At 39.8% G+C, this 16,767-nt stretch overlaps 2 protein-coding genes across 2 annotated transcripts in view; both read right to left on the reverse strand.

The window, feature by feature from the left end:
- The window catches only part of LOC128535857 (serine/threonine-protein kinase PAK 6), a 28,687-nt gene extending 25,419 nt beyond the window's left edge, over positions 1–3,268 (reverse strand). Inside the window, exon 1 of the mRNA XM_053509929.1 lies at positions 2,900–3,268. The gene's annotated coding sequence lies outside the window, so the exon portion shown is untranslated. The remainder of the gene's footprint in view (positions 1–2,899) is intronic.
- Positions 3,269–9,100: 5,832 nt separating this feature from the next.
- Positions 9,101–16,710, reverse strand: bub1bb (BUB1 mitotic checkpoint serine/threonine kinase Bb). Its single transcript, XM_053509365.1, has 10 exons — positions 16,636–16,710; positions 16,409–16,492; positions 15,285–15,453; positions 15,134–15,193; positions 14,906–15,050; positions 14,622–14,818; positions 12,990–13,153; positions 12,581–12,762; positions 11,796–11,893; positions 9,101–10,795 (listed from the first exon to the last, which is right to left on the reverse strand). The coding sequence occupies exons 3-10, from the start codon at positions 15,422–15,424 to the stop codon at positions 10,489–10,491; spliced, it is 1,293 nt and encodes a 430-aa protein (XP_053365340.1). The 5' UTR covers positions 15,425–15,453; positions 16,409–16,492; positions 16,636–16,710; the 3' UTR covers positions 9,101–10,488.
- Positions 16,711–16,767: the final 57 nt, after the last annotated feature.

Raw genomic sequence — 16,767 nt, forward strand, 5'->3', positions numbered from 1 at the left:
CAGCAGTAGCCATGCATGAGCAGAACAGCTCTAGGTGAGTAAACAACAAGCTACATCCAAAACTCTACAGCAAAAAAGTCATATTCTACCAGTGCTACAATGCAGGACATGCTGAGATGGTTCACTGGATCAAACATTGGGTTATGGCTGGTTGGTTGTTAGTTTAAATCCCATCAACTCCAAGCTGACAGTGGTTGGCCTTAAGCCCTCATACTCACTTCCGTCACCTTTCAACTGGAAGTTGCTTTGGATGCGCTGCAAAATATTATATCTTACCAAGTAGACAATAGACGTGCAGTACCAGTCAAAAGTTTGGACACACCCAATGGTCTTTCCTGTTTTTCTTTCTACATTGTAAAGCAATTCTTTCGCATCCAAAAAACAAAAAAATGCATTTTAAAATATGCAATATCTCATCTCTTTTGAACAGATAATTTTAAGATGTGCCGCTACTTATGATCTGGAAAGCCTTCATAACGGCTTTAGTCTGAGGTGCAGTTTGTTAATTCATGGTTTCTGGTGCTGGTGACTCTAAATGAACTTCTCCTCTGCAGCAGAGGTCAGTTTCGGTCTTGCTTCCCTAGGATGGTCTCCCTGAGAACCAATTTCATCATGGTGCTTGATTGCTTTTGCAAATGCACTTGACAATACTGTTCCAGCAAAACCTATTCCAAAACAGCTGAACTTCATGTCTTTATGACCTTATTGTTGTCAGGATGGCCAAGTGGTCTAAGATGCTGTGTTTAGGTTGCAGTCTCTCCTGAAGGTATGGGTTTAAAATCCCACTTCTAACAAAATGCTTACACTCAGAGTTACTGAAAAGTAGGATGATGGTTCCAGCTCCACCATGTTGTTATTGTTGGGCCCTTGAGCAAGGCACTTAACCCTATCTGTTCCAGGGGTGCTGTATCATGGCTGACCACAGCTATGATGGGATATCTGAAGAAGGAATTTTACTGCGCAGTAACGTATAACACATATGGCATTAGGTAATTAGGTATCAACAACAACAGTCGATTGGTAATGTAATAACTTTTATTTAATGTTATTTTATTGTAATGCTCTTTTAATGCTATTTAATCATTTTGAAATATCCAGTATCATTCTATAATGTAGAAAATAAATCACTAAACAAAGCACTTAGAATTAGAAGACATATCCATACTTTTGACTAGTAGCATATATGTTAGTGTATCTTCTATACCGCTTTCTCCTGAGTCGCAGAGGGGCTGGAGCCTATCCCTGGAGACTTAGGGCACAAGGTGGGGTACACCCTGGACAATCCATCACAGGGCACACACACATACACGCATGGGCAATTTGGAAACACCTATTATCCCAAACTGCCTTTCTTTGGACTGTGGGAGAAAACCTGAGTACCCGGAGGAAACCCACCAAGCACGGGGAGAACATGCAAACTCCATGCACACAGAGACGGGAATCGAACCGGGACCCTGGAGGTGCAAGTGCTATCAGTAACAGTGCTAACCACTACACCTCCGTGCTGCCCATAAATTATTTAATTAATTTTAAATATTAAATATGTTGACTTGATTTAACACAAATAAATTTAAATTCTTCAAACATCCTCAGTGTGCCGCAGCATGCATCCGATTGAACATAAAACAGTTCTGAGAACAGTACTAGAATTAGTTAAAATCAGATTGAACCTCTTGTGTGATTCTGAACTGTTCTCAGTGCTGTTTCAGCTTCCACATCTCTGGTTCTAGAATTGGTCAAACCAGATGCGTCCAGCATAACACTGAGGAAGTGGAGACGCACTAATGACCCGTACATGCTGCTGTCAGGAGCTACAATCATCAGTGAGGTCTTGGGTACAACAGCACACTTCATTAATGAAGACTGGCTATAACTGCTAAAAAACAGAACAAACCAGTATATGCATACCAATATAGAGATCAATGCATTAAATACTGACCGCCTTATTATTTATATATTTACTATAATAATAGATATCATCAATATGAATGGAACAATATTTCACTTCTAATTCAAGTGCTGTTCCTTTTCTCATGACTTATCCGACCATGTGACAGACAGATGAGTGCATGGTACGAAACTTAAATGAAGGCTACTTTCACACATAATTGCTTGGCACCTTTACTAAGCAAACCACTCCTCACACCTCCACGTTTTTTTGTTTGACCAGAGCAAACTTGAGCAAACACATGAGCGTGGAAGACGGGAGCAGATGCAGCTCGGTGTGTTTTTTCTCAGGGCCGCGAACCTGATGAACCTTATTTCAGGATATGACATATTCGAGCATGCATAAAGCATCTGGAACATTATTATGGAATGTGTGCAGTCGGATGAGATCGGTTCAACTAAGCGCTCTGCCTGCGGCCGATGACAAACACAGTATGACAGCAACAACTGGCCCAGTTTTCTTCGCTTTTCCCCGCAGACCTCCATTTGGCATTTACCACAATGCACAGGGAAGATACGAGGACAATTCGTCTCGGAGTCCGAATGCAGGAGCCTCAGCATGGGGTGGCTGCTATGAAGCATCACAGGATGAAGAGAAAGGATGTGAGAGAGATGGATAAAAAGAAAGGGAGAGGGGGGGGGAGGTGGGATTGGGTGAGGGGAAGGTGAAAGCGCTTCCACAGTGTTGCAGTCCTTCAGTGCTTGTTTAGTCTCTAAAGCTCCTTTCCTCTCCTTTGTCACTTAGGATGACAAATGCCCTTAGTATAATACTCCTCTGTCCTCTCTGTGTTGTTTACGGACATGACACACTGCTCTATTTCTCATCAATGAACCTCTATGTGTTTTGCTTCCATCTTCCTGCTTGTCTGGAAAGCAGCGGAGCAAACGGTAAAAAACAAAAGGATCGTCTGGAGTGAATAATGGACTCAATTATAAAAGCAGGTCTGCTTACCTTGTTGTGATGAGAGGTGAGGAGCCTCTCCACCAGGAGGATGATTTGTGAGCGCACAGCCGTGTACACACACACACACACACACACTCACATGCGCGCACACACCAAGGAGGGCCAGCTCTTAAGCAGCCTCGGACTGCAGGCTGCTGCTTGCCAGCGAAAGCCTGATGCGTTTCTCCCTCCAGGCACAAACGGCCATCGCAGAGGCTCTTTGTTGGAAATGATATGCTCCCCCCTCCATCAGCTCCTGCTCCAAGTGCAGCAAGGGGTGGGCAGGACTAAAGACACGGCCATGGCGAGGAAAAGAATCACAGTCAACGGCTGGAGGACTCATCCACCTCATAGAGATGGCTCCGTGCTTTCCTTCCTTTCTCGTTCCTCCTCACTCATGTGCTCTCTCTCTCTGTCTCTCTCTCCTCCTCTCTCTCATTCTCCTCCCTCCTTTCCTCTCTCCCTCCCTCTCTCTCTCTCTCTCTCTCTCTCTCTCTGACTCTCTACTGTGGGCTGAGTCCCTTTCAGCATTTGTAGCATGTGAGTCTGGTTTAACTACTTCACAGAAATTGATGGCGAACAGATCGGTGAGACGGCTCAGCCACCTGACATTGTTTCCACCATGAGCAAGCAGGCTGAGATGTCAGGTTCATGCCCTGGAGCTTCTGCATGCCACAGACCTGGTTAGGTCATAATCGATGCAATGATGAAGGATCACGGGAGGAAGTCAATGCGTGCAGCATAAATTGAAGGAGCCTGTATTAATAAACTTCATGCAGGCATACATGTAGTAAATGCACAGTTACCAATAAAGATGTTTTTGTAATTATATAATTGGTAATAGTTACCTAATAGAAATAATATTGTGATCTATAATATAGTTCAATTAATAAGATATGTTGGAATATAATAATCGTATATTTATTTTGAAATATTTAAGATGCTATGATACAGGGTCAGGATATTTTGTCCTTTTTTAACCTACGACTACGACGTATATAATTCAGCATTGACCTTTTTTGACACTTTGGACAAATTAAGCATAAAAGGAGGTCATTAAATCAATGCTTTCACTCACAGTGGGGAAAGGGCTCCTTTACATTTGCATCTTAATGACTTTGTCCTATACATTGAGGACCACTTCCACAGTCACCACCAGCCCCCCCCCCCCCCTCTGTTTTATGACCATTAACAGCTCTCATTGCTAAACCTCTAGAGAATCGTTACTTTTTAGCAGCCTAGTTTTTGGTACTACAAATCACAATATGGTACTTTGTGTTGAGTTGTGTTGAGACTTCAATCATTTTGCTAAGTGACATTTGACCTGGCAACAAGTGACTTGCTGCTTAAGCTCTGTGCCACTGCCCTATTGGTTGTTAAGGCTATTGTGATTCAGGATTAAGCCCCAACTCCAGGAGACAGAGATGATGAAAGGGGCATTAAAATAGACTCTGGGCAATTAGTGCTTGAAAGCATGAATGAACACAAAGCTTTTTACTGCATTTGGGTTTACTAATAAGAATGGCACTCTTTCTTGTCTTCTTAAATGCAAATGGTGTAGCATGTTTAATTAATGACACTTTTTTTACCCTTTGAATTGTATGGAGAGGGACTTGATGGGAGCCATCAATTTAGTCTATTAAATACTTGATCCTGGGAAGTGGATCTGGAGCCTGTCCTGTCCTGGGAACACTGGGCATGAAGCAAGAACGCAGTCTGGATGTGACAGCAATACTTCACAGGGAACATTTTTGTACTGATGCTATATTAGATCATATCTAACAATATCTTCAAGTTAGGGATGAAAGATTCACCAGTTAATGGTTTTTAACTGGGTTTTTGTAGCCTGTAGCACATTTTCAGAATAGGGAAAGTCTTTGTCTTGATAGTAATTCCTGACTTTTTATACAACAGACAAAGACTTTATCAGCAGATTTGGTGATATGCTGTACTTTGCCAGGAGATGGGACAGTTTTTTTTTTTGTTTTTTTTTGGAGTTTGCAGTGTCTACCACTATTCTGCACATTGCCATGTTGCTGGATCTAATTAGACCCAAGAGAGGTGCAACTTTAGGTCATCTGACTTTGACCAGAGAGTTCATAAAGTGGCCCGCCAGGGATAATTCCAATGCTAGAGAAGGATGCTGTCCAAGTCATGGGGCGTAAAATTCCCACTGGTGCCCTTGAGTGAGCTATGAACAGTGTAGATGATTTTTTTTTTTTAAACATGCCAGATAGTGAGTACTCAGATGTGCAAGACATGGGTTTAGTAAACCAATCCACAAGATTTTTTGTAAACACTGTAAGTTTACTCTTAAGTATGTCAGGACATTAACATTATGATTGTAATTGTGGCCCTCAGATGACCCTGTATTTCACAAATAACCAAAGTATATATGACAATATGTCAATTAAATTTGGCATATTTCAGCTATGTGGTGAAATTGCTATTATTTTTTTTGACTTATCTGATATATCTCAATAAATAAATAATTAAATAAATATCTGAGTTGCAGTTGACTCTAGTGAACTCCCATCCAGGTTAACCATATGATTGACATCTGATAGATCTGACATCTGATACTAAAAAACACAGTCATTGATACTAAGACCCTCTTTTTCAGACTGCTCTGGTGTTTTTTTTTTTTTTTTTATATCTACTTTTAGATGATAATATTAAAGACTGTCTAAGAGTTGAACAAATGAATTAAAGAACACTGTTAAATATATTAATTTAGATATTATTGATATCTCTCTTAATATCAATCTGTATAAGAAACTATACAGGCTATAAGTGTTCAAAGATAAGCAAAGGAAATTGCTGCTCTCATTCAGATGACCATAAAGATGAGCGTTAACATAAAGAATAAAATACAAGCAGAGTGTGGTGTTATAGGAACCAAAACATGGTGACAATTGCCAAGAGCACTCAAAACTAACAAAAAAAAAATTACAATTATTTTATTAATAATAATTAATACTGTCAGACGTTTTAATTATTTATAGGCAGTATTTTTTATGGACAAATGATTGCTTACAGTGTAGCAGATAAAGTCACACGCCTGTATCTCTGTGCACGCCTCTTGAAGGTAATCGTTTGAACAGGGTCAGCTCAGCTCATGTTCGAACCCCAGAACCACCAAAGTACCACCACTAGGTCCATGAGCAAGACCCTTAACCCTCAATTGCTCAGATGTATAATGAGATCTGAATTAAAAATGCAACTGGTCATAAATAAGCATCTCCTTACAGAAGGTTTATCTATGTCAAAGATTATTAATTTAATTCCTTTCTTCTTTCAAGTCTATTTGTTAGTGTTTGATTATGCATACTGTATCATTTGAAAAATCCCAGTGAAAGTTTTAACATTCAGCATTCAAATGTTCATTGGTCACATGAGCATTCGCAGCAGGTACAAAGGTGCAGTTGAATGAGATGTTACTCATTCTGAAGACTGTGCATAACAAAACCATAAATAGAAAACACAGTAATATAACAATATAACGATGGGTACAGGTCAAGGGAAGTGCAAGATAAAAAACCAACCACATTAAAAGCATAAAAGGATACACTGATGCAGAAGTACAGTAGATATTTAAAAGAACGAAAGTAATTATTCAATATTTTTCAATATGTACTATAATAGGTCGCACGGTGGCTTAGTCATTGGCATTGTCGCTTTGTACCTCCAAGGTCTAGGTTTGTTTCCTGTCTTGGTGTGTACATTGAGTTTACATGCTTGGTGGGTTTCCTCGGGGTAATCTGGTTTCCTCCCGCAGTCCAAAATCATGCAGATTAGGCTAATTTGCATTCCCAAATTGCCCTTAGTGTGTGATTGAATTTTTGTGTCCTGCGATACACTGGCATCTTGTCCAGGGTGTACCCCACCTAATGCCCTAAGTCTCCTGGGACAGGCTCCAATAACACCCCCCCCCCCTACACCCCACCCCATGACCCTGTATACAGGATAAAGTGGTATAGAATATGTACACACACACACACACACACGTTTGCACAATGAACTCTATGATGCATCCAGGCAGCAATTGTTTACTCACTGATTCAATCCAGGCTAAAAATCACAGCAGGGTTTGGGAAGTTTATAATCGGTAGGGGAAAATGCAGGTTTTAAAAACAGAGAGAAAGAGTTATCAACTGTAACCTTAAAAACCTCTCACTCTCTCACTCATTCTTTATACCACTTATCCTCTTCAGGCTCATGGGATCCTGGAGCTTGTCCAAAGGATTCGGGGCATGAGGTAGGATTCACCCTGAATGGGGTGCCAATCCATCAAAGGGCAAACAAGCACATACTAACTCACTCAAAAACCTTACAAAAGATGTCATGTCACTCACCACTTACTTATCGTCTATACCGTTTTATCCTGTATTCAGGGTTGCTGGGGGCCTGGATCCTACCCCAGGAGACTTAGTGAAGTGTGGTACACCCTGGACAGGGTGCCAATCCATCACAGGGCACAAAAAGTGTGTATACTGTGGGGCAAAAAGTATTTAGTCAGCCACCAATTGTGCAAGTTCTCCCACTTGAAAAGATGACAGAGGCCTGTAATTTTCTTCTTTAGGAGGCTCCTCTGTCCTCCACTCGTTACCTGTATTAATGGCATCTGTTATCAGTATAAAAGACACCTGTCCACAACCTCAAACAGTCACACTCCAAACTCCACTATGGCCAAGACCAAAGAGCTGTCAAAGGACACAAGACACAAAAAAACACCCTACAATGTCATTTTCTGGATTTATTTTCTTATTTTGTTTCTCATAGTTGAGGTATACCTATGATGAAAATTACAGGTCTTTTTAAGTGGGAGAACTTGCACAATTGGTGGCTGACTAAGTACTTTTTTGCCCTACTGTATTTAGATTAGCTAGAGTATTGTTCATAAGTTCAGGGTTCAGATGCTCTGGGGATCCATGAAAATCTGTACTAATCTAATCCTGGTGTAAATGTCCAGCAGCCGGATAGTGCTGCCCTGATAATCCATTAATTAGACCTCAGCACCCTCTGCAGGGCTTTGTGGTCATCAGGATTTTACATACTTATTTCCATTATTTCCTGTTGTAGATTAAATTAAACTTACTGTACAAATTGGTAATGTTCCCAGGGAGAATTTTCTCTATGGTCACAGTGTAAAATGACTTCAGGACAGCTGAGAAAATTGTGGAGATGTCAAAGATGATAGATACTCACGGTGTCTCACCTTCCATATTGTTTATGAAGTACAAATTGACGGTAGTATGAAGAGACCAGGACAAGGCCCACCTGAAGTATATACCAAAGTACCTGACGCTGCTCACCAACAAGTTGAGAGCCTGGCAACACTGAGACAGCTTTACTACTTAGTCCATGTTTCCTGTCGAACAGACTTAGCACTCTCTCACTCACTCATCACCTATACTGCTTTATCCATAGACTTAGGGTATAAGGCAGGGTACACCTTAGACAGGGTGCCAGTGCAAATTTTAAAATACATCCTTTGCACGCACGCACGCACACACACACACACACACACACACACACTCCCTGGGCAATCAGGGATAAAAAATCAATTGATGGGAATTTGTGGTCAATCAGTTCTTTAAGGTAGTCAGCTGCCTTTATTTTTTGCCACATAACATTGCAGATTTGCATTCCAGATCTGTTTATTATTATTTTTTAAGTTTAGCAGCAGTATTGTACAGTATGTGAGATGTTTTGCCATGTTTCCTTTTATAATGTATTGCAACCTTGTGACAACTTCCAAATCTAGCCATAAAAATTCCAATATGTTCTTTATTATCAAATTTAAAATTAATTTTCCCTAAGCATGTGGACTTTGACACAGTATCGTTCACACACTCTCTCTCTGTCACCTTTTGTGTTAATCATTTTTATGTATTTATTTTTTTGGACTGTGGAACGAATAATTTGAGTTTTCATAGTTTCTTATGGGAAATTAAATTTGCTTTATGAGTGTTTTGGAATAGGAGCCTGCTTCCGGAACATAATGCTTGTAATCCAAGGTTCCATTGTATTTTACTTAAATCTAAAACTGATATTTTTTCATACATTTCCTGCAGTGCACAAGCTGTCTGTTTCTTTCCTCCTTTTCATCCTAATGACTAAATACTTACTCTAATGATTGAATAACTGATTAATGAAACAATATTTGTCACTTTGTCACACCTGTTAAAAAATCACTACAAACACTGCTAAAAACGCATTGTGTTTATTAAAAACTTTGTGGTTCTTGCAATGAGCTGCGCAAGTGCACATCATACAGTATCAGAGTCTGTACTAGCCATTTCTATATAAAAAAAAATTTGCACTGGATCCACCATACTTATTAACTTGATTGTTAATACATGATTTAAAAAAGGCCAGCTAGTGGTAGTATACACTGGCTAGCCAATTTTTTAGGTACAGCTTGCTAGTACAGTACTGCATTGGACCCCCTTCTTGCCTTCAGAACTACCTTAATTCTTCATGGCGTAAGTTCAACAAGGTGCTAGAAACACTCCTTAGAGATTTTTGTTCATATTGAGATGATGGCATTAAACATCCATGATGCAAATCTCCAATTTTACAAAGGTGCTCTTTTGGATTGATATCTGGTGATGGTGGAGGCCATTTGAGTACAGTGAACTTATCCCGTGGTCGTAAGGGAAGGGACAAAGTCAAAAACAATATTCAAGTAGGCTTTGGCATTTAAATGGTACTCAACTGGTACTAAGAGGCACAATGTCTACCAAAAAATATCCCCACACCATTACACCACCCCCACCAGTTGATACAGGGCAGGATAAATCTATGCCTTCGCATTGTTTACAACAAGTTCTGACCATACCATTCAAATTATACAGGAAAAGTAAAAAAAAAATAAAATAAATTAGACCAGGAAATGCTTCTCCAATGCTGTTGTCCACGTTTTTGATCAAATGTAGCCTCAATTTCCTGTTCTTGGCTGACAGCAGTGTCACATGGTGTGGTCTGCTGCTGTAGCCCATATGCTTCAAAGCTTGAGGGTTGTGAATTCAGAGATGCTCTTTGGCATGTCGGTTGTCACGATATGCTATTTGAGTTACAGTACTTTTGTCTTTCTACCAGCTCAAACCAGTCCGGCCACCCTCCTCTGGCATCAATGAGGCATTTTTTTTTTGCCCAGAGAACTGCTGCTTACTGCTTCTGTTTGAACTTCAGCAGATCGTATTGACGATGTCTAGATGCCTCTAGATGTCAAATGCATTGACTTGCTGCCATGTAATTGGCTGATATTTGCATTAACAAGCAGTTGAATTGAACCTAATAAAGTGGCCAGTAAGTGTATAGTGGGAGTTTTATACTGTATATACAAATATATACAAAAGCACATTGATAAGTACAACGATAGAAATAGAATCCTAAAATGGTTATCAGTCAAGCATCAGAATACACAACATATTTAAAGGAGTCTAAGGTCCTGAAATATTACCCAATCACTGCACAAAGATTACCATTTCCATGACTATTTTTAGATTCTATTTCTGTAGGTACAACCAAAAAACTAACATGGATGGAAATGGCCATTCAGTCTAAATCATGGACGTAACTACTTGTTCACATCACTCTTTTTGACTAGTGTGTGGTGGTTCTTGGCTGCTTGCTTCACTGCTGGCAGCTTCCAGTCTCTGGCTGCATTTCTGGCGGTATCGTTCACCACGCAGCTCTTCAAAACAAAACTCAGTGACACCACTGAACAGCAGTTCCTTGCAGTACATGCTCTTTTCTCCAGTTTTGTCTTCATCTTCCTGCTGAAGCTGCATGTGCTGGTGCCTCTCTTGTAGCCTCTTTAGTGGTGTTTGCTCCTCACGACGGGGCTTTCTTGCTGAAAGAACACTGTTCACGGTTGGGTTGATCTTACATGGCATTCTGAAAGAAGAACAGCATAATCAGAAAATAATTTAAGTATGTTGTTAGTCTTTCGGCTGCTCTTGTCATGGAATCACCACAGCGGACCAACCTGATCCGCACACAACTTGGCACAGGTTTTGGATGCCCTTTGTGACAAAATCATATCTTAACTTAAAATTATTTAATCCAGACTAGGGACTGTATCCAGTGACTGGGGATTGGCCACTGGGTGGGAACTGGACCCAGGCCTTCCGCATGGCAGGTGAGAAATCTACCACTGAGCCACTAATGCCCAGGCAATGCTGAAAACCTACCCTACCTATCACAAAATTGAGGTTTTTACCAGGCATAAAAGTAACACAGAATGACATTTGTTCTGCTAGAGGAAAATAATCAGCAACAGGGTCATGTCATATGACCTTATGTGAAGTAGTTACTGTTACCACTCAAAACGTTGATTATCTATAACAACATACTCTCAAGTGTTTTATTACCGACACTGTGCAATTACAGCAGCATTTTCTGAATACTTGTCACAATGTTCCTATAAAAAACCATGGCTAAATTTTTAGAACCAAGTATAAAATACACATGCTTAAGATTACATAAAGATTATCTAATGCAATAAGAAAAAATTGCCATGTCATGTTTAGGTCATCAACCGGTGTGTTACAGGAATCACGCAAAACATGGGGTTGCTGAAACACTCTCAAAAGTGAGCTGATTTGTTTCACCATTGACACCATCCCAACTCGTATCTTTCCATTTGTGATTTAGTTATTGACTTCCATAGCAATCAGGTGATTGTAGGGGGTATCAAAAGGTTTCAAGATTAGCTCAGTTTTTTTGCCGTAGGTCCTCCCTCAGACACCTTAAAACCTGGCAGTAGAATTTGCTATTAACAGTGTCAAATTCTCGATGCACTATGCCATGAATGTTGAAAAATACAACGAGCATGCAGCTGGTCGAGCTGCATACCTGCCTCGCCTCAGATAGCAGTATCTCAAACAACACTTACACAACAGGGGGTTGATCACTCTCCTCCACAAAGGGCTGGAAAGTTGGCTTTGGCGGTGGCGCGACGACACTATAACCAAATCTGGACTTCTGGGGCAACTGGTAATGAGAGAGAGAAAATAGTGTTAGTGACCAAAGAAAAACTGTCAATCATCTATATACATGAGAGGTGTTCAAGTCAAACCTGACTTTTGATTCAACAGTTATGAGCGTGAGAAAAACTTTTCTACCTAATGCCCTACTACACTAATGCACTTATCTCAGCGTTTCACTAGTGCTTGGATACCATCAAGGTAGAACGTTATCTCACATCCTCCCATAAACTCCTTTAATGGCCCAAACTTGTAGGCATGGCTTAGAGCGTGGTCAGGACTGTATGGAGGATGTAGCAATAACTCTTAGCTGAGCTTCTGTAACGTGCAAGTAGTGTTCATAAAATATTGTGTGTACAGTACTGACAGTCAGATGCGTCTCTTCTGCAAGTTGCCAACAACTTTGTTGATTATTAAAGATTAGTCATTCATTTCACTGAATGCTTACAAGAACGTCTGCGGTGGGCTCAGAGCCACCTCGGCCAGAAACATCATTCGTACAGCCTTCTTTAAAGCGTTTGCTTCATTCAAATGGTTTACTGCAGCTAAGAGTCTCTGTGATGTCAATCTTTTTTTCTCGCTTTTAATCACAAGGATTTTCATCACAAAGCCTGGTTGGAGTTTAATGTTTCCTGTATATGACATACTGGTCGATAATTAAGTGGAAAATTTTCCCCATAATTGAATTAAGTACCTTAACATTTGCCCATTTATCAGGTTTCTGTTCATTCTCCTTGGCCTTGGCAGTTGGATGGGACGCCCAACTTTCTAATTTGAGTTCCTGAGGCTCGGGATGCTCCTTGTTCTCATCAAATATTACAAGACGACTGTTCTGACTTGGCGCAGCTGGTTGTTTAAACTGCAGACCCCTGGCATCTGTGAAGGTAAAAAAAAAAAAAAAAAAGAAAATCATCAATACACCAGTTATCCAGTGATCCATGATCCAGTTGTTGAAGCAGCACTTCAGTGAACAAATTTGGAAAAAAGATCAATTTACATCTGTTGTTTGTAACCAAGAAATTGTAAAAGGTAAAAAAAAAAAATTGTCAGTGTATTTGTATTAATTGTAAAAAGTAAAAATTGTGTTAGTATTCGTTACTCACAGCCAACAGTTCCAGTCGCCCTACTGATGGGAGCAACAGCTTTTTTCTTTCCCTTGGCCTTCAGCTCTGTAAGTGAAGCCCTCTGAGGCTCCGGTTCCTCATCATCTGTATCCTGATCATTTAATGACGTCATCATCTGCCTACAAACACGTGCCTGTAAAGCCCTGAGGATAGACAGATTGGGATTTACTTACAGATATGTCTGAGATGTGTGAAATGCTCTGCAAATTATGTTTAATAATGTAAATCAATCTACAGCCAGGGAAATAAGTTTTTCGAATGGAGACCCATTTTATTTTTTTATGTATTTTTCCTTTGTACACCACTGTAATGAAACTGAAATGAATCAAATTACGATGTGATTAAAGTACAGACTTTAGATTGCCTGTGAGTTTGTCCGAAGCCTGTATTTGGAAGGTGAACACATGTTTGTTTAAAAGAAGCATGTGGATTCCCCTCCACATTTCCGCTATAACACACTAATGATTTGTTGGATTACCTTTACCTTTAATTATGGTATGCATTAGCCATGTTATTGTTTAAACAATCAAGGATCAAAAACTCGACTCGCTAAATCTTGACGAGAGAAACTACAGTGGACTCCGAGCAACCTCCGCCAGGATTGTCATTAACAGACATGCACACACACATACACTTACTCACACACTACAGGCAATTTGAAAACGCCAATTAACCTAATCTGCATGTCTTTGGACTGTGGGAGGAATACGGAGTACCCGGAGAAAACACACCAAGCACAGTGAAATCATGCAAACTTTATGCACACAGAGACATGAATCGAGCCTGGCCGGGAATCAAACCCGAACCCTGGAGGTGCAAGGCGACAGTGCTAACCATTACACCACCGTGCCGCCCTCAAAGATTAAACTGCATCAAAGAAACTCAGCAGCATACTGTGCTTAAAAGTCAATCTATTCCATGCATTCATACATGAGAAATTTCATCACAAGTTCTGGTTTGACTTGAAATTCCCTCTATTTTAAAGTTTAAAATTACCAGTGGTTTGCATTTTAAGGCAAAATGGAAACATTTACATTTATTGAGGTGGCTGTTGGAGGACAGAAGAGGATTATATGATCCTCCTCTTTAGTCGTCTTCTCTGGTCTTACGTACGAAATTAAGTGTTTTTCATCTTTCTAGGAATCATAAAAAATTTTTTTTTGATTTGGCCACTGCTCTCTCGTTCTCGTTCTTTGTTTTTCCAGCCTAATGAAGTCCTTTACTTTACCTGAATCAGCATCTCTTTAGACCGCATGCAAAAAGTTCCAATGAACAGCTATTAAACACAAATTTACACCTGGAATCAATGCCAAAGCTTTCAGCTTCTTAATTAGTCATAAAATTAAGTAACAGGACACAACCGGCCATCAAACTGCTTATGAGTCTGTTGTCTCATTACTTTTAAGTCTGACAAAATAACTGTAATTCCGTAAATGGTTGATATTATCCATATTTTAAAACCCCATGAGCTTGGACTGTATACTTCAATCACATCTTGCATTGTTTCAGATTAATGTCTGTGTACAGAGGGAAAAATACAAAATTAGAGCCATTTATGCCATAAATATGACCCGACTGTATAGAAGATTAACAGAATACAATAGTCCATACTTGTGAAACTGTTGTAGCCTGTCCAGAGGTTCAGCCCTACATTTGAGCCCTTCTTGAAATATGTTGTCAGCCAGCCGTGGGTTTCCTCTTTTTTCATACTCTTCAGACCAAGCAATATAAAAAGATGCCTGCATTGTCCCTATTCCCTGAGCCTGCATATACCGGTAGACATCCAGTGGATCGGAAGAGTTTTCAGCCTATAGTTCAAAAACGGCAAAGCACAAATATATTATTACAACACAAGTATGAGACAAGCTCTGTTGTTGAATTAGTATTACACTTACAAATTTGATCCAAAGGTCGATGTAACGGGAATCGTTATAATACTTTTTTTCTTCTGTAAACTTCATAACTGCTGTTTCCAGAAGAATGGTCAAACCACTCTCCTTACCACCCTGTGGGTAAGTCTGCTCAATCCATTTTATGTACCTGCAAGGTCAAAAGGCTGTCAGCTTAGTCTCCTTAATCATATTGCAAAAAGACATTAAGAAAAATGTTTAAAACAATCTCACCTATCCCACACATCAAGAGGGTCATCGCCATCATACATTCGAAGCTCTAACTCGTATGCTCTAAAAATTCACACACAATTAATTCATTAATAAAACAACCAAAATTTTACCACAGTAAATTCTTAACTAAAAAAGGAAAAAGGGTGCTTACTGTTTTTGTTGGCTGATGGCACTAGTGGTACCCTCTTGCTGCTGGGCGAGCGCTTGATGCAGGGCGGAGATGGCTCGGCCACGTCTCAGAGGCTGGATGTTCTCTTTGCATAACTCCCACTCCACTTCTCCCTCAGCCATTGCTAACTGATAGAGTGCACTTAAAGAAACTAGAAAAGATACATTATGATGCTTATCTCATAAGATGTCTGAGGTAAGCATATAAAAAAAAAACATTAGAAATAGCACAAAGAAGTTCTGTTTTTGCAGGACTTTTTTCCCACATAAATCTAATCACGACTTGGGCGTACCAAGAAAACTTTCTACCTTAAAACTGAAACGCTAATGGTAAGTGGCATTATAGAGTCATGCTATATTACTTGAACAACTCGGAGTTAAAATAATTTGTCCATCACTAAAATAGTAAACTAGCTTCAGTTTGCACAAGTAACAGTGTGAATTTAAAAGCAGTCAAGAAACCAAGGAAGACCATCTCCTGAAAAAGCAGCAGTCAGTTTCTATGCTCATATACACGATATAGACAGAAGTATTTGGACAAACCTGCAATGACATCCAAATGTACATGTACTTCAATATGGAGTTGTGCCCCTTTTACAGCTATAATAACCTCCATTCTTCTTGGAAGTCTGTCCAAGATTTTGGAGTGTTTCTTTGGGAACACTCGCAATCTCCTTCCAGTTCATCCAAAAGGTGCTCGATGAGATTGACATCAGGACTCACTGCACCAGTGAAGTTCTTCACACTGAACTCATCGAACCATGCGTTTATAGTCCTTGCTTTGTCCACTAGCGCACACTCATGTTGGAATAGAAAATTCCCCAAACTGTTACAACAAAGTTGAAGGCATTGCACTGTCCAAGATGTCTTAGTATGCTGAAGCATTAAGATTGCTGATATCCCTGACCTTGGGGATAAAAGGCCCGAATGAAACACCTGACTTCAGTTATTAACAGGTTTGTCCAAATACTTTTGTCCATATAGTGTTGATCTCTCATATAGAGCTGCAGAAAGCTATTCAATAGCAAACACACATCGTATACACACACTTTGACAGCGGGCAAAATAATATAAACATAAACATGACAAGACATAAATTATAGTTACCTGTAATGTAAACAGCAGACTCTGGATTAAGAGAGCGTTGACAAGCAGCACAGTGTTAGCTGGCTAGTCACAAGTCTCTTCTGCCTGCGAACAAAGATTTAGTTATAGTTAGTTACAGTATTTATAAGTTTTCTGCAAATTTTCATTTAATAATCAATATCTATACAGAACGACTCACATACATTTATTAATATATATATTTATATTATTATTTTAAAAAAAATTACCGTTGGAAGCTCTTCTTAACGTCTGTGAAGATTTGAACGACAACCGCGAGGAGGGTGACAGCGTGCCGATTGGGTAACTTCGGACCACGTGATCCACACTTCCGGCATAGACACAAAAAAAAACGAATCCTG

Source organism: Clarias gariepinus, chromosome 13, assembly GCF_024256425.1.
Source record: "Clarias gariepinus isolate MV-2021 ecotype Netherlands chromosome 13, CGAR_prim_01v2, whole genome shotgun sequence".
Taxonomy (NCBI): Eukaryota; Metazoa; Chordata; class Actinopteri; order Siluriformes; family Clariidae; genus Clarias; species Clarias gariepinus.

What these genes read in the sequence shown, in the direction of transcription:
- bub1bb (XM_053509365.1), bottom strand. Translation starts at nt 15,424, where the DNA reads ATGGCTGAGGGAGAAGTGGAGTGGGAGTTATGCAAAGAGAACATCCAG. An exon ending in CCTCTTGATGTGTGGGATAG is followed by an intron (nt 15,051 to 15,133) that starts GTGAGATTGTTT and finishes TTGACCTTGCAG; the next exon opens with GTACATAAAATGGATTGAGC. An exon ending in AGTGATCAACCCCCTGTTGT is followed by an intron (nt 10,796 to 11,795) that starts GTAAGTGTTGTT and finishes TTCTTCTTTCAG; the next exon opens with AATGCCATGTAAGATCAACC.